This window comes from Varanus komodoensis, unplaced genomic scaffold (genome assembly GCF_004798865.1).
Source record: "Varanus komodoensis strain SLA01 unplaced genomic scaffold, ASM479886v1 scaffold45, whole genome shotgun sequence".
In the NCBI taxonomy this organism is placed as follows: Eukaryota; Metazoa; Chordata; class Lepidosauria; order Squamata; family Varanidae; genus Varanus; species Varanus komodoensis.
In genome coordinates this window covers 5,246,543-5,263,666 of record NW_025336011.1, presented here as the reverse complement: position 1 = coordinate 5,263,666, position 17,124 = coordinate 5,246,543, and the positions used below count along the sequence as shown (strand labels likewise).

Below are 17,124 nucleotides of genomic sequence, written 5' to 3'. Positions count from 1 at the left end.
GATGGGGGAAAGGTCAGTACAGCTGGACTCTCCCTTCCCTGTCCAGTGGGGTGATGCAGACTTTTTTGCTGGTGAATTGCCTCCTCCTAAGAGACATCTGAGAGCTACCTTGTGTCCTTCCAGGACTGTGGTGATGCCAATAGCCAATGAGTTCTCCCCAGATGTGGTCCTTGTTTCTGCTGGCTTCGATGCCGTGGAGGGGCACCTGTCCCCACTGGGTGGATATTCTGTCACCGCCAAATGTGAGTTTTGGTCTTGTGGGAGGGAGGCCTTCTTAGTTTCTAAAGACAGCAAGCTACTCACACATAGGTTGTGGGAGGTGGGCACAGAACTGTATCTCTGATGGGTAGCGATGTGTATTTACCACTGGGAGCATAGCACCATCCCTCTTCCAGGAAAAACCATGCCCATATCATACAACATTCATGTAGTTATTTGTAGTTCTATCCCACCTGTCATTCACTGAGGGATTTAAGGCAGAATACCTGATTGCTATGCAGTCTGCCATCCCAGAATTGACTGGACCCAGGCCTACTTAGCTTCAGCTCCAGCAAAGCCCATGTATTAAACTGGGCTTAGTTGCTAAGCCCTGCCTGGCTTTAAGAGTAAAGCCTAGAGGGGGTTTTCCTGAGCTGGCTCAGCCAGTAGGGCTTTTGGGACCCCATGCATAGAAATGAGGGAGGGTGTAAGGAATATAGCCTGAATTTGATCAGAACAGTTGCCGTGCGATGCAAGGGAAGAGATTTGCTGGGAGATGTGGATGGGGCCCCATTAGCTAAAGCTTTCAGAAACAGCACTCACATGCATGCATGACCCTGCCTTACCCCAAGCCTGACCACTGGTTCCTCCTGCCTAGATTGGACTACTCCTTGCTCACCTGCCGGACCTTTCCTGGCCCCGTCAGCCTTTTATCTGCTCATGTCAAGGATGAACACTGGCCCCTTCTGCTTGCAAAGCACCGTGTGCTGTGCCATGGAGCTCCAGCACGCCATGCCGCGTGGCGATGTCACACCAGTTGGCGCTGCAGCTCCTTTGGTCCTGAAGCAGTGATTAGTCCCTTTCCCCGCCTTGCCAGTCTTTTGAGGCATCAAGTACAAACATAATTGAAAATCACATGGAAAGAACGAAAAGGCAACTGTGGATCATGGCTTACGGGCTGCCTGTCCCCAGTGCTTCACCTGTGAATGGCTTGCACCCTTTTCGTAGGTCCTGGGAGCACTGTTTTCAGTTCCAGGGTGGGCACCTGTGGCTTGCTCCTGTCTCTTAGTGAGGGGAGAGGAGGAAAGGAGTATGAGTTCTCTAGCAGAAGGTAACAGTTTGTTTTCTTCCTAACCACACAGGTTTTGGGCACCTGACCAAGCAGCTGATGAAACTGGCAGGTGGGCGTGTTGTCCTAGCCTTGGAGGGAGGCCATGATCTGACAGCCATCTGCGATGCCTCTGAGGCTTGTGTCTCCGCCTTGCTCGGCCTTGAGGTGAGTGTAGGGGAAAGGCTCAGGGTGAGTCTTAGGATGAGGTCCAGTGTTTCTGGGCACTGGTGGGCTGTGATTTTGCCCATACTTTGACAAAGAGTTCTAGCACTATTCAGATTAGGAGTGAGGCAGGTGGGAAACGTGAATAAGGTGTGTCTATACTAGTACAGGGATGTATGTCAGTTTCTGTTTAAATAGATGTTTAGATGTCCACCTGACCAGTGGCATCAGCACAAGGCCCAGCTGGAAATTAGTGCAAGCTGCTCAGGGTCTGTGATTATTTTGCTTGATTCTTTTGTTTTGTGGTGCAGTGTAGGGCACAAGCAGATTTGTTTGCAGGAAAAGAATACTATTGACTATTTACCCACTTGAGATGTGTAGGATGGCAATTCCCATCGTTCCCAGCCAGCAGGCCCAATGCAAGTAGGAGTCAAGTTCATTTGGAGGGCACCAGGTTGCACAAGGCTAGTGTAATGGCGCCTACATGAATTCTGTAACCTCATTGCAATAAAGACCTTAATTTTATACAAGCAAATTTTGAATGCATCTAGTACTAAAGAAAAGCATGTGAACCGTCACACCCTTTCCTAAGCAAATACATCTTAGTTTCTGTCATCAGAGAAGTAGCAAGGAATGAAAATAGAAGCCATACATTTTATAGAAAACAAACAAACAAACATGTTTTCCTACAGTCACTGTAATTAAGGCATTGGGCCAAATGCATCCCAGTGGGATGGGGGGATCAGGTCTGTCCTGCCTTTCTTTTTGCCCCTTCTCCTGTCACTTTCTGTCATAATTCCACCTGCCTTTTTTACCCATTCTTCTGTCCTTTCACCCCTAAATTTCCCATACCCCTCAGAAAGCTTTGAATCCTTGCAACTTTTATAGGAGAACAATTAAAGACCTCATTTTTTCCCTTTGATGCAGCTGGAACAGCTAGATGAAGATTTGTTGCGACAAAAGCCCAATGCCAATGCTGTGGCCACGCTGGAGAATGTCATTGAAATCCAGAGTAAGATTGTGGGGGTGGGGCAGTGACGCCCAGTGTAGTGAACAAGGACAATGTTGCATTTTAATTCTTGCACCTTTTCCACACCTGGAGAAATGCTGGAATCTGCAACACTAATGGGGAAGCCAGGAGTTCTCCCCAGTGTTCTGCTGAGCCTTGGGGGCACCTGCAGGGCTGTGAGGAAACCAGGTGCTTTTCATTTGCTACTTGCTGAGCATCTGAGATAAGACTCCTGTCCTTCAGAGCTGTAGAGGAAACCAGGACTTGCTTCCGGCAGTTCTGCAAGGGTCACTGTCGTTGCCCTCTTGCGGAGACGGGCAGAGTCATGGTGAGAACAAATTTTGGCTGGTGTTCAAGGCAAGCCAAGATTTGCTGCACCCTCCTCCTCCTCCTCGGTTCTGCAGTCCAAATGGGAGCTGGGCCAAGGAAAGGAAATCAGGATCTTCATCTAAGGCCCTCCTCCATGTGCCTGATCTGAAAAAGGTTTAGAAGATGGCTAAAGGGAGAGGGTCTTCTCAGTAGTGGCGCCCTGATTATAGAACACTCTGCCCAGTATAGTCCCCCTGGCACCAACATTGTCAGGTTTCCAGTACCAGGTTAAGACTTTAAGATTCTACTCCCAGACATTTGACAGCATAGGATAACATTTTTAATAGTTCCTGGGATTTTTACTGTGGATTGTGCAAGATTATCTTATGGTTTTATATTATTATTACATCATATTTTTAGAGTTTGAATCAGAGACGCTTGACCCTTGAAATGTAAAATGAAATGCATATCCCTGCAGCTGCTCATTCTGTGACTAATGGCAGGGGCTCCGGCTTCCCTTTGCCCTGGTGCTTTCCAGGGACAGCAGGAATGCAGTCAAAGAAGGAAATGCATGCATTTCCATTGCACATACTAAGTCAATGCTCTAACAGTGATCTGAGGCAATGGAGTTGCATCAGTGGCTGCCCAGAAGAAGTGATTGTGGAGTTTGGTGGAAGGCCTTGAAGGAAGAGAGGTTGTCCTGGGAGGGCAGCTCCAAAGGGGCCAGAGGCTCCCGTGTGATGCTCTCCCATTTGTCTCATAGGCAAGCACTGGAGTTCAGTGAAATGTTCCGCAGCGATTGTTGGTTGTTCCTTGCTGGAGGCACAGAAGGGCGAGGCTGAGGAGGCCGAGACAGTCAGCGCCATGGCATCACTGTCAGTAGACACAGAGCAGGGGAAAGCTGATGGCGGTGTCCGGTAAGTTTACTTGCTTGGGGATCAGGCCCACCTGCCATGTAAGGGTTTGGGTTCTGTTCCTCATGTTCCCAAGAGACAGCCAGCTGGGGTTGTTCTCTGTTAGGGGATTGCAAGGCGCTCGCTCTCTGCACTGAGCAGTCCCCATCTTGCTTCCCTATAGGCCAGCCTTTCCCAACCTGGAACCTGGCTGGGGATGAGGGCTCTGTATCTAGAGAGATCCAAGGTGGGGAAGGCCACTGTAGGCTGGCAGCAAGAGCTAGCCCTTGCGGAGGCATTTTTCCTGCAGTATCAGTGTCTCGCTGCCTGCTGCCTGATCATGTGGGCATGGGGAATATTTTGCAAATGCTTTGCAACATATTGAGCTTGCTGTGCATTTTATCTTGGAAATCCACAAAAAAGGGCCTCAGGAGTATGGGCAGCCTGTGGCACCTTTTGGCAGTTGTTGAGGTTCGGCATCCAGGCAGGGCCCACTGGCACCGACACCTGCCCTGGACTCCGCCCTCCTGTCTGCTCACTAAACCAGGCCGAACCTCTCTGCCTGCCCATCTCTCTGGACTCAGGTTGACTGAACAGCAGCAGATGATTGGGAAGCTGCTGTTTTGACATGTTCATAGCCCTGGAATAAAGCTACCCTGAGGCATTGTGGGAGCATCAAAGTGATTGCTGGCTTGCAAACATCTGACACGGGCAGGGACAGCCAGGAGCAGGGGCAGCAAGTGGCCACTCTCTGCTGGGAGGGGAGCCCAGTGGTGCTGGATGGGGCCTGCTGGAGGATGCTTTGCTTGGGGTCCCCTCACAGCTGGCACCAGCCTTGACCATTGTAGACCCAGAACTGAAATCCCCATGAACCTCCAGACTTCTTTCCTTTACTGAACCCTCAGGGAGAGTCGGCTTGGGGTTACTGACCCCTTCCCACCCTGCCACCACAACAGGGCTGTTGGAAGTAGCCCAGTGTGAAACAGGCTCCATCTTGCCGTTCTAAGCTGACACTAGTTGTCGGTTTTGGACAGCTAATTGGTGTCGAGGCCATTTTTTAAGAACTCTTTGCAGTCACTAGGTCACTTTTGTGTAACATTTATTTGCTTTTAAAAAGGAATGCAAGAGAAAAGAAGTATGAAGAGTAAAAGTTGGAAGGGAATTGGTTATCCATATATGTTTCTTTCTTGTTCCAAATCTGCGAAGTTATATAGCCTGCTTTCCAGCCATCTTCTTTGTGTATTCTGGACTAGTCCTGTAAGAGACAGTTTGTGTACTTACTGAATCAGGTGATAATGTGTAAAAACTGCTCAGGCAATTGATCCCACTGAGTGAACACTGAAACTTTGTGCTCTGTTGGGAGTCAGACTTGGATAAAGCCTTGGTCAAAAAGCTGGGGCTGGCAAGGAGGAACTTCTCTTGTCAGGAGGCTAAAGTCCAGAATAGGGTGCCTTCTTCCCTTCTGGGGTGCTGTTAGTCCTGGCTTCAGTGACAGATTTGGAGGACAGGTGGAGACCAAGATCAGGAATCATAATCAGCCCTGCTTCCATGCCAGAAGGCATGGATGGATATGATTGGAGACAAGTGGTCTTCTGAACCTGCTCATTGACACAGATCTTAAGATTTTTATGTCAGAAGATGCATGCTGATCCCAGTCAGTGCTGGAAGTAAGACTCCTTCTAATTGTGCTTCTTTCTCCTGCTCTCCTCCCATCCTTGCCTTGCCTCTAAAAGAATGCATTGCTTGCCAGCCCTCTTAGCATGACACCTTGATTGTCAGAACCCAAGAGGGTTATAGCCTTGTTCTGTGTCTCCTGGACAGAGCTTCTGTTTTCCTAACTGCTGTGCTGATCTTCAGTTCTGATTAACTGTCCCTCTATGATAATGTTCTTTGAACATCCTCTGACATTGCACCCATGTATCCGACAGTTCCTCCACATCTGGGCCAATGCGATGCCATTAATGAGTTATTCTTTCCTTTCTTCCTTCTCCCCACAGACAAACAGAAGAGCCAATGGAGGCCGAACCTGTGTTGTGAAGTGCCAAGACTTCAATTTGTGTAGCTGTCACTCTGTGGGTTAATTGGTCATTTGTGAGTTCGTTAAAACAACAACAACAACAACAACAAATTAATTTTTTTATCTATTAAAAAGAAAAAAAACGGAAAAAAGAGTTGCACTGGACAAAATGAGCCTGTGTGTGCGTGTGTGTGCGTGATCGCGTCAGTCTCCTGGCATTCGTTCTCACCAGCATCACCGTTTTGTCCTAACTCTTTGAGATTTGCAGGGGGAATGGTGGTAGCTTTCACATGGGCATCTCCTCCATTTTTCCTTTCTTAGGCATCATTTGCTCCACCCCACCCCTATTCTAGCCACTAAGCTCATCCCCGCTTCTCAAGCCTGGCACGAACCATTTTGTTGCCTCAGGTGATCATTAACTAATTCTCTCTTTCTTTCTCTGTCTCACTCTCTCTCACACACACACACTCCCCACAAGACTTTCAAGAAGCCAAGAGAGGAGAGAGCTGTGTTCCCTCCTCAGAGGCTTTCCCAGTTTCAGCACCCTTTTCCTGTCCCATCTATGTGAGTGGAGACCTCCTCCATCCCCTTGTGTAGAGTGAGGGGAGCTGGGTTGCCGTCAGGAAAGCTGACGAGGTGGGCTTCTAACTTCCAGAGACTAGGGCAGGAGGGAGATCGTGTTTTCCTCCTTGGGAGATTTTCCATGTAGCCTGGAACCCCTGGGATTCTTGCTGCTCTAGGCAACCATCTCTCCTGCCTATTGGGCTGGCCCAGCCCCTGCCCCATCTTGCAGAATTTGCCCCAAAATGCCATTTCTCTACTCTGGGATAGTTGCACATTTAGAAGGGATTGAAGGCTAACCCCCTATTGCATTTTACAATATGTTTCCTTGCCTCCTTAGTTTCTGACCTTAGGTCCTCACTCTTTCCTTCCCACATCCCAGCAAAAATATTGGGTTTTCTGGACTGAATCTGTTTAGATCTGATCCTGACCTTTATTGCCTCATTCTCTCTGTCCCCTGATCCATCTCAGCTGTAAAATGTTCTTCATTATCTATACTTTAGAATTAAACTCTTGGAAAAGCCCCCCAGGTGAGGAGAAAGGAAAAATGTGTGCCTTTAAGTCATTTTTGTTAATGCCTTAATTTCCCTGTGAGTTCACTTTTTCTTCTCCATTCCACCCCCAGCCAGACCCATCTTAGTTAACCGTTTATGTGGGAGATAATCCTGTTTAACCATGGAAAGGAATCCCATGTAATCTCGAGCACACGACCTGGATCCAGCTCCAGCTGTGCATAAACAAACCCTTAATGTATCTGAGTTGTTTGGCGATGATGTGGATGGGGATACTCATTTGAACACACATCACAAGAGGCATTCAGAGCAGTGTAGCACAAAGCAGACAGGCTGCATCCTCAGTTGCAAATTTAGTTGCGGATCTGAAATGTGTGTCTGAGTTATGCCTGCAGTTCCCAGTCTGGCAAGGAATACACACATGAAACCTGTTTTACAAGCATGGATATCCTTAGCCGGATCAGGCCATGTGTCATTGAAATCCCTTTTGTAATGAAGACTTTTGTTGACTGTTCAATGACCAATGCTTTCTTGAAGTTCTCTCTCTTTTCTTCTCTGTTCTTTTTCCCCCTTCTTCATTTTGTCATTGTTTGAAATACTCCTCATCACTTATTGTAAATAATTTGATTTCTTGTATCATGTGCACAAACTTTGTTTCAATGAAACTCTGTCCATTCATAAAGAAAAAGAAAAAAAAAAGAAAAAGGAGAGAATGCTGTTACTTCACCAGCCAAAAAAGAAAGAAAAAGAAAAAAAAAGAAAAAAAACAATTTTAGCTTTTAAAAGAAATGGATATAAAGAAAAAAGGTATATAATTTTATTACAGATGTATTATTTAATAGTATTTTTTTAACTCGTACCACAAAACTCTCCTTTCCTTTGGAAAGCTGCTAGCAGGGATAATGCAACAAAGGAAATGATGGGGCTTGTATTGTTTTCACTAATTCAGGGCAATGGGATTTCTAAACTGTGTGTGGGATGGGTGGGGGAGGCACTGGGGAGGGGGGTTGGAAGTTGCGTGGAATGTAAGACTGTGATGTGTTTTTAGCTGCACTTAATGGTTGTTAACCTTGCCAGGGTTTGTTTCAGGAATCCCTGGGTTTGCTTCAGGTTTAGTCTTCCCAACTGTTCCATGGTGGAAGGGCAATGTTTCCTCCCAGATTTTCTTATGAGATATTCATTCTCTTATCCATGGTGAAGGGTGAGACATGCCCAGACAGTGCTTTCCTTCTTCCATTTCTTCAAGTATAATAGATAGCTAGTAGCTGGATCCATAGAACAGCAAAGAGGCAGAGGGCAGCAAAACCCACTGCTTCAGTGCAGCGTGTTCTGATTTATCAAACACAGTGGCTTGGTTCATACATAACACTAAGCCAGGGTGTGGCTTATGAAAATCTGGCTTCTTGTTGACCTGGTTTGCATGGCCTGATGCAGTTCCCATGAGCCTTGGTGCCACTTTGCATATTCAACCCCTCAAGTCTGGTCTAGGGTTATGCAACAGCTATATAATCTTGCATGACCCACTCTTGCTGGAGTTGCACAAGCCCTGAGTGGGGGTCAGATATCCAAAATGGCGGCTGCATGTGCACCACAGCCTCATCCACGGGGAGCTGTTGTGTTACATGGACTAGCCAGTGCCTGAACCCATTCTTGGAGACAAGCCATGGTACAGTACAGAAATTAAAGTCATTATTTGTAGTTGGCTTATAGATTCTGGCTTGTTTAACCTATGGCTTGTATTGATGTGTAAACTCACACTGGTGGCTTGTCCCTGGCTTGTTTGTGTTGCTTTCTACCTTGAAAGAGCAGCCTGAAAATGAACTTTCTCTGAAGGCTGGCAAAGGGACAGGGGAAAAAAAGAGAAAACAAACCACTTATCATTTGCTTGCCTCCAAGACAATTCATGACCAAAGCAACAAGCCATGGTTAAAAATAGCTTTTCATTATGTGCAAATGCAGTACCAGCTGCATAAAAACCTGGGTGATGGGGATGGAGGCTGGAGATTTGCAAAAACCAACAACAGGGAAAAATATGACTGAAAAATAGAGAAGCTAGGGAAGAGGATCCTCATGTGGATTGTCAGTATAGAAGAATTTGAGCATGCAGGGAAGCCTTTGCTCTCCACTCTGATGGTGGTGCCTCTTTGCCACAGCTGGAGTGGGATAGCAAGCCAATCCCATGCAATATCCTAGACACGCAAGAGGGTCTGAGGATGGATTCAGGGAACTGAGCTGTGTGGGAGAACCTCCAACCATTTCTGAATTTTCATGTTTGTGTTATTTTTAACATACCCACAAGTATAGATTTTGCATTAGTAGCAAGGAAGAACAAGCCATATGTGCGGGACGGAGAGGTGAAATGCATCCTTGCCAGGAAGGGAAGCAATATTGGATGGCCAATTTGTTATGTTAGCTGCCACCTGTAACTTTAACTACCACACCAGGATTTCCCAAGTTGGCATCCTTCAGATGTGTTGGATTACAGCACCCATCATCCTCAGACAGCATGGGAAGGTGCTAGACTGGGAAGGCTCTACCAGACCGAGAATTTTCCATCTCCATCTATAGCACCAAAAGCTTTATTATTAGCATTATTGTAAACGGTGGAATAATGATGAAAATGACCAAGATGGGAGAATTTACAATTGGTTTCTAATCCCCACTTTCCTGCTCCCTGCATTCTAGCAGTGTTGTGCTGAAGTTTCCTGATTTTTTTTACCAACAACAATGCTGTCAGCACACTGTGCATGGAACCACACAATAACATTGCCACATTCCTGACTATGCTGGGGAGGTGTGCTAATATGGATCATGGATGACCACACCTTTAAAAACATCTCTCCTTTACAATGCTTGTATAAAGCATACCACCACACCCATCGCTCTCCTTTGGTTTTCAGGTCTTTCCCATCATGGCAGCCCTCAGTAACTGCAGTCATGTCAGCTCAAGAAATTTAGCTGCCTAAAATGAAGCCCAGGGCCAGTATGTCCCATCTCCACAACCACCGCTGCCTCCATGTCAATTTGGACCAACACTTTGAAAAGTTTTACAGCACTATTCAGATACCAGTCCCTGCCTTCACTGCCCCTTGTGCTTGCATGGTTTCATGGCTGGGCCAGCCTGACTTCAGCCCAGTAATGGGACCAATTCCCATGGCTAGGTTGACCCAAGAACTTCCCACATTCCCAGATGGCACTTTAAGGGTGTGTACCCTTAAACAGGACTCGCCATTTTATTTCTATCCCACAAAGGGAGCCTTTGAGGCAGGGAAAGTGTTCTCCCATGCCTTCAAAGTGCAGTTGACAGATGTATTTTCCAGTGTTTTGAACACTGAGCTCAGTTCTCTGTGCTGTCCTCCCTCCAGTCTTCAGCTGACCCATAAACAAATTAAGCAATTAAGCATAGCATTAAATATATTCATGTAAATGCTTGACGCTTTCTGGATTTGTCTTTAAAGGGAAAACCCATTTGAAAAAAGCTACAAAACTGCTCTGGCCTGGGGCTGGAAAAAGGTTGGCAACATCACATGCACCTGCCAATTAGTGCTGTTCAGTCTGGCAGAATTGGTTGCCCTGAATCGATTCTAGACGGGTAGTTTGTATAGCTGTGTACGATACAAAGCGTGTGCTTCTGTGGGGGTTTACTCAAAGTGCATCTGAACTTCCCCTCAATTTATCCTTAGCAAAATGTGCAGCGCTCAGTAGTTGTGAAAGTGAAGCATCCTGTGGTATGTGGTTTTGCACCTCCTCTGGGGTAGATTGCTCAGCTTTGGCCTGCTGTGGTATACCTGAGCACCACTTGTGCTGTGTGGACAGGCAGGGAGATGGTCGCACATGGTCGAACTCCTCAAATACCTGAAGGGGCACAGATTTGTCCTTTGCTGTCTTAGAAGACAGGACTCAATTTAATGGGCTTCAGGAGGGTGGTTGGACATCAGGAGAAACATCACACTTGGAAAGGCAGTTCAGTGTGGGAACCAATTGCTTTTGATGTGTAGGAAGCTCTCCCTTGTGAAGGCATTCAAGCAGAGGTCTGAGTAGGCATTTTCTAGCTCTAAATTTCCTATACAGAATACGGGGTTGGACTGGATTACCTATTCCAACTCTGTGATTCTATGAAATCATACTGAGAGCATACAATAGTTTTCCCAGCAATCTGGAATTATTGTACATGCTTCTCTCTCCAGTGTATATGTTTTCTCTCCAGTTCTCATATTTTGGTTTACCTGCCAGTTACAGAAGATGGGACTGGGCTGGGTTTGCTTAGCTTAGTGTATATGGAAGGACCTCTCTGCTTAAAGAAGGAAGTAAAATTTCTTGATGCATGGATTTAATCCATACACAGTGGAGCCTCATGAGGGGGTTGGGAAGAGACCCTAAATCTGCCTCTACCAATGTTCTGTTCCATTCTATACGCCATCTGCAGTTCTGCCATTATGGATCGGAAGACTTGAGTCAAATCTACAGCCCTAGAGAATGTGAGGTCTAGTTGCCTAACCAAGGAGATTTACTAGGCCAGGTTTAGGTCCTGATATATATATATATATATATATATTTAAAAAATCATACTGTGGAATTGGGGGGGGGGAGCCATAGGGGCTGTTTTTCCCTATTCCACATCCATACCCCACCCCCCCACACACCCCCAGGCTGATAGTCAGTGGCAGACTGCCATCCCATGAACATTGTTGAGTAACAGCATTGCTTGGTGGTTTTTTCATTTTTTTGCTCTCCTTGGAACTTTAATAGAGATAGGTGAAAGTTTTATTGGAATGATTTGCAATAGACCAGGAATGGTTTCTGATTCCCAACAGCAACCACAAGGTGGCTTTCACCCACCATCTTCTCAATTTAGTCTGTTGAGATAAAGGAAAACTTGTGTGATACAGAGTGCCAGGAATAGATTTTTGCACAGCAGAATTAGGAGCTCAGTTTGGGTAGTTAAAACAAATCCCTGGACTGAGCATATACTCAGAGGCATCCTGTTCTGAATTCTAAGTTGGGATGGCTTTTCACCCAGTGGTGTAGTGAAGGCACTTACCGTGGAGGTGCTGCCATGCCCCCAAGGAGAGCCCACCAGTGCTGGTGGATCTGCACCAGTAGCTATTCAAGACCAAGCCACTGCAATATACTTCACCTTCAGAATAATATATTGTTGCTGGGAAAATTCTCCCCAGCTACTGTAAGCATCAATGGGGAGTTCTCAGGGGTGGCAGATTACATCAGTGCTCCAGTAAGGAAAGTAGTACTGGTACTGCATCCCTGTCATTTCTAGTGCCACTAACCTCTGCTTACCAGCCACTATTTCAAGCCACCTTTTTGCACCTGCTCTAGTTCATAGGCCTCAAGCTTCCAAAAAAAACATAATAGAAATCTCACAGCTTGAAGTCTGCCTGCCTCTGGCTTAAAGCATCGCACACACCTCCTCTTTCTTTATTAGGAGATAGAGCAGATAGAGTGAGTGACATTCTGGGGAGGCCCAACCACTGTGGTTATGAAGTTCATTGTAATAGGTTGAATCTAGACTAACACAATGCTATGTGTGTCTGCTTGGAAGTAAGCTATATGGAGTTAAATGGAGGATACTCCCAGTTAAATGAGTTGTACTGATGTCCCAGTGAGATCAGTGGGACAAGTCATAACTTAGTTCCTAGTGAAATCAGTGGGCCTTAAGGGCAACTGACTTACATCTGGCTCCAACCCAGTCAATGTTTCTAAGTTTAAAACATGTTCAAGGCAGCACATTGGTTTGATGCACTGATCTGGCTTACATGTAACAGCAGTTTGTCTGTTATTTAATTCACAAATAGCCAAAATTTAGCAAGAACAAGCTTGCTGCTCCTGGTGACGCATCATTTCTAATTTCAATTAGCAACCCCATTCATAGGTTGTTAGTGTGACATTCTAATCTAGACACTCTGGATTGTTCAGAGTTAACCTAGAAACAAACCATGGTTTAACTCTGGATTGTTTAACCCTAAAACAGCACAGAGCATCTAGGTTCAGGCATTACTTTAAACAACCAGTGAATGGGGTGATCATAGGTTATTAATTGAAAGTGGAATTGAAAGTGATAGGTTTCTAATTGAAAGTGGAAAGCTGCCAGGGCAGCATACCCAATTGCTCCTGCTTGTTCCTAACAACCCATGGGTGGTTGTGACATGTGAACCAGCCCACTGGGTCAGTTTTTACGAGGAAGATATACAAGGATTGAAATTTTTGCTCCTGCAGAAATTAAGGTCAGGACAAGGTAACATTTATAGCAGGCTGATAGGCATTTCTAATTTTGTGCACATAAGGTGTAGAGGACAACGGGGGAGTCTGTGGTGGCCCTTCAGATATTGGACATCAGCTCCCATCATCCTCAGCCACCATGGCCAATGATCAGAGATAATGGAGCAGAGTATAGTCCCAACTTCTGAAGGAGTACAGGTTTTGCAGCCCTGTTATAGGTGGAGACTCTCCTAAGAGTGCGTAAATCCTTCCTGTCTGTCCACACAGGAGATTCTTTCATTCACATATGAGTCGCAACATCCTCTGCACCGCATCTTCTTTTCACAGGCGCTGCTGTCCATTTGCAGTTTGTGGGAAGTTCTTGTGCAGACCTAGAGATCTGCAGAAGGCAACAGGCTGCTTTTGTCTCTAGGCTAAACAGTGCCTAGTACACCGAGGCTTCCACCAGGGCATGTGAACAGGGTGACCCATGGAGTTGTGGGTGTATTGTCGGCATCGCTGCAGGATGTAGTCTTTGTCCGCAGTACAAGCTTTTTATGTCCCATGCACCTATTTCTGCACAGAAGCAAACTGCATTCACCAGATCAGGGGCTGATACAAAGCTATCGATCCTATTTTTTCCCTTTTCCTTGCTCTCAGAGATTTGTAATAAAGTTATAATCTGAAAAAAACCTCACCCTTCATCTCAATCAAGAAAGATTTCAGCTAAATTTAATGACAGCATTTCAATTAAGATGGGATGGGCCATGCATTTAGGGTTTGTCACAGTTCCATCTCTGTTTCTAACTTCTCTCTCTGGTTTTTGTTTATTTTTTTGTCTGGATAGAGTGAGGTGGGAGGAAGGCAAGAGAAATGTTCACCAGCCATTGTTTCCACACTGTTTCTCATCTTGGATTTTAATTTGTGAGGAGGGAGAAGTGCAAGCCAGCCAAGGGTAGCAAATACTTTGAAAAGCCATTAGTCTTCAGGACAACAGCATGGAACAATTGAGTGTGCGTGCGTACGTGTGCGCGTGTGCATGTGTTACAACTCCCATTCTATGAGTATCCTTTTAACAGGATACAACACCAGTATTAAGTTGTCAAGGGGGTTGTTCTTGTGGAGGGGAATTGGGACTTGTCTTTTTTTTTAATCAGTCCCCATCCCATGACATTGGAAGATGCCCCTTTAAGTGGGGAATACCTGTAGTTTGTTTTTTGTTTTGTTTTTTCCCTCCTCTTGCTTTTTTCTCTTTTCTGTCTTTCTCTCTTTCTCTCTGGATACAATTTTCAGTTGAGTATTTTGTAATATGTTCCAATGTTTGTCCTTGTGTAAATAAAATTGTTTCTGGCAATATTTTGTGGTAGAATTAATGTATGAAGCCCTTTGGCTTTCCTTTGTAAGTCTTGTCTCCACTTTTCGAATGACCAGAGTGCGGGGACAGGGAGGAGAGATGAACATGGTATGTCTTGAATGCAGGCACTTGGGAATATGGGAAATTGGAGCATCCTTAAGCTGGGCTGGACCACGGAGCCATCAAGCCCAAAATTGCCTCCTGCAGTTGAGGGTTTTAGGAGGGAGCCATTCCAGCCTTATTAGGAGATGCCAGGCCAGAAGCTTCTGAATGCCAAACATGTACCAACTCTAAAGCAGGGGTGTTTCACCCCAACAGCCAAGTTCCATTTTGGGGAAACTTTCAGCAACTGCATCCTAGTGGTAGGCAGTACCAAAGGTGAAACAGTTATGAATAAGAACCAAAAAAACCCCCCCAGAACCTTCTAGCATATTCTAGCTTAAAGCTCTTATGGCCAGTAATTAAGTCATAGGAAAATAATAAGAGGATAAACTGTCAGAGAACAACAGGATAATCACTGCACAAAGCTGGGAAATCGCCCAACAAGTGGCTTGGGAAAGCAGCTGTGGCCATCTGGAAAATACCAGAGGGCTTGGTTTAGCTGCCAGATGGACCTGATTTGGCCCATACTAACGGTTCTGCACCCGAATCATATTGTTTCACACATGAAAACAGGTGCACACTTGCAAAACACCCGTTTTCCTATCAAAGACCACAGCTACACACACACCTCTTTTTTTACAAATTACAGGAAGACCTTTCTCCTGCTGCTGCTGCTGCTGCTTTGATATGAGGTAGTTTTCTCTTTACGTTAAAGGAGAGGAGGGCAGAATTTTCTGTCAAGGGCCACATTCCTGTGGGACTAATTTCTTGGGCTGCATGCCAGAACTGGGTAGGTCTAGTGCCAGAAGTAGATGAGGTGGTCTCTTTTCCTCTTTGACTGAGCAGGGTGCCGGGGAAGAGAGAAATTATTCTTGCCAGAGATCTGACCCAAGTGCATGCAGGAGGTGTGCTTCGTAGTGTCTTAATCCAGAATTCTATTTACCAGTTAGAGGCTACTTGTGGCCCTCCAAATGTTGCTGGCCTAGAACTCCTATCAGTCCTGGCCTAAATAACCTGAGGTGAGAGATTAGGGGAAATGCAATCTCAGCTTCTGAAGCACCACAAGTTGCCAGCTCCTGTTCTTTATGTACAGAGTTCCACAGGAGCAAGCCTCACTAAACACAGTGGAGCTATTTCTGAGTAAACATGCAAAGGACGTATCTACAGCTCCCATGGATGTTCTCTTAAAGAGCACAGTCCTCTATTTGAAGGCCTGTCAGGGGCCTGTCTTCTATTTTGAGGGCGTCCTCAAAAGAGCACGTGGACAGCCGATTGAGCATTTCCAATTAAATTATCATATTTTAAAATTTACATCTATGCAAAATGGTGCCATCTTTTCTGGTAATGCATTTCCCCTTTTTTGAAATTCACTGGTGGCCACTATAGCAGATGGTATGTAGATTTATTTATTCATTCATTCATTTAACATTTATACACTGCCCTACAGTCCAGAGGGCTCTCTGGGCAGTTTACAATAAAATACAGCAAGATAAACAGCACACTAATGAAACAAGTAATAAAAGAATAAGTTGCTCTGATGATTGACTTCGCCCCCACCAAAGGACATGGTGCTAAACAGCATCCAAATATGAACAACAGACAGTTGTACAGGTTTGTTCTGGTTATTTGCCACAAGCCTTGCATGTACCATGTTTTTATGCTTCTTAACATGAAATGCTGGGGGGAACACGGTAAGGAAGCGGATTCACAGAATGCCAGGGAAATGTTCATACAATAAAAGTTTTTTTTTTTTCTTGAGAAAAGATATCGAGCTTGTGCTTAATCTGAGTTTACAAAGCAAAAGGCTGACAAGCCCCTCCAATTATGTTTCTCTCTGTGTCTCCAAAGTGAAAGGGGTTCATTTGTGACCAACAAATTATACTTGCTGCAAATGCCAACTAGCTTTGCATTATTGATTCTGATATTTCGGTCATACCTGGGAAAGACTGATTGAAAAGTACAAAAAGGGAAACCTTAGGCAGTAGTACAGTACTCATTCACTCTGTGGGGGCTAATTAATGCCAGAGTTCTAGCAGACCACAGCAACCAGCACTGCCAGTCCTTATGGAAATAGGGTTTGCTTACTATTGCACGCTTGCCATTTAAACAGTGGTTATTTACAAACTAGTGCATTATTTATATTTTAATATTTCATTAAGGAACCCACACAGAAGGTAGGCAGAGGGTGAGGGAGTAGCCTGAGGGATGGTACTGCTTTGTTTTGGAGCATCAACTATGTCCTGAGGAACTGGGAGGTAGATATAAAGCAGTGGGGGAGGCAGTAAAGTTTCAAGCTCGCCCCCTTCAGCTCAGCCTCATGATGTGTCTGTTAACCTCTGGGACCCCTTCTTCTTCAAGATGCTTGGGAAACAGGGAAGGAAGAAATCAGTATACAGTATACAGCTTGATCATTCAAGCACTCTTGGAATGGAAGGATGCTGCTGCTGCAATATGCAATTTAATCGCACTGTTTTACTGGGTAACCTCCCAAATGGACAGCTGGAACACTATGGACACTATCTTGACTTTAGCAAAGCTTTCAACATTGCATCGTGATAGGCAAACTAGCTAACACTGGAGTAGACAGAAAAAACTATCAGGTAGATCCAAACTTGGCTGCTAAATTGGACACAAAGAATGTTCATCAATGACACCTTCTCAAACTGGAGAAAGGTAACTAGTG

The 17,124-nt window shown here is 45.4% G+C and overlaps 1 protein-coding gene across 1 annotated transcript in view; it reads left to right on the top strand.

Moving 5' to 3' along the window:
- HDAC5 (histone deacetylase 5) overlaps positions 1-14,341 on the top strand; it is a 92,546-nt gene extending 78,205 nt beyond the window's left edge. Inside the window, 5 exon segments of the mRNA XM_044444558.1 lie at positions 124-242; positions 1,341-1,474; positions 2,399-2,483; positions 3,553-3,706; positions 5,680-14,341. Of these exon segments, the coding sequence (XP_044300493.1) occupies positions 124-242; positions 1,341-1,474; positions 2,399-2,483; positions 3,553-3,706; positions 5,680-5,719 (532 nt within the window). The 3' untranslated portion in view covers positions 5,720-14,341.
- Positions 14,342-17,124: the final 2,783 nt, after the last annotated feature.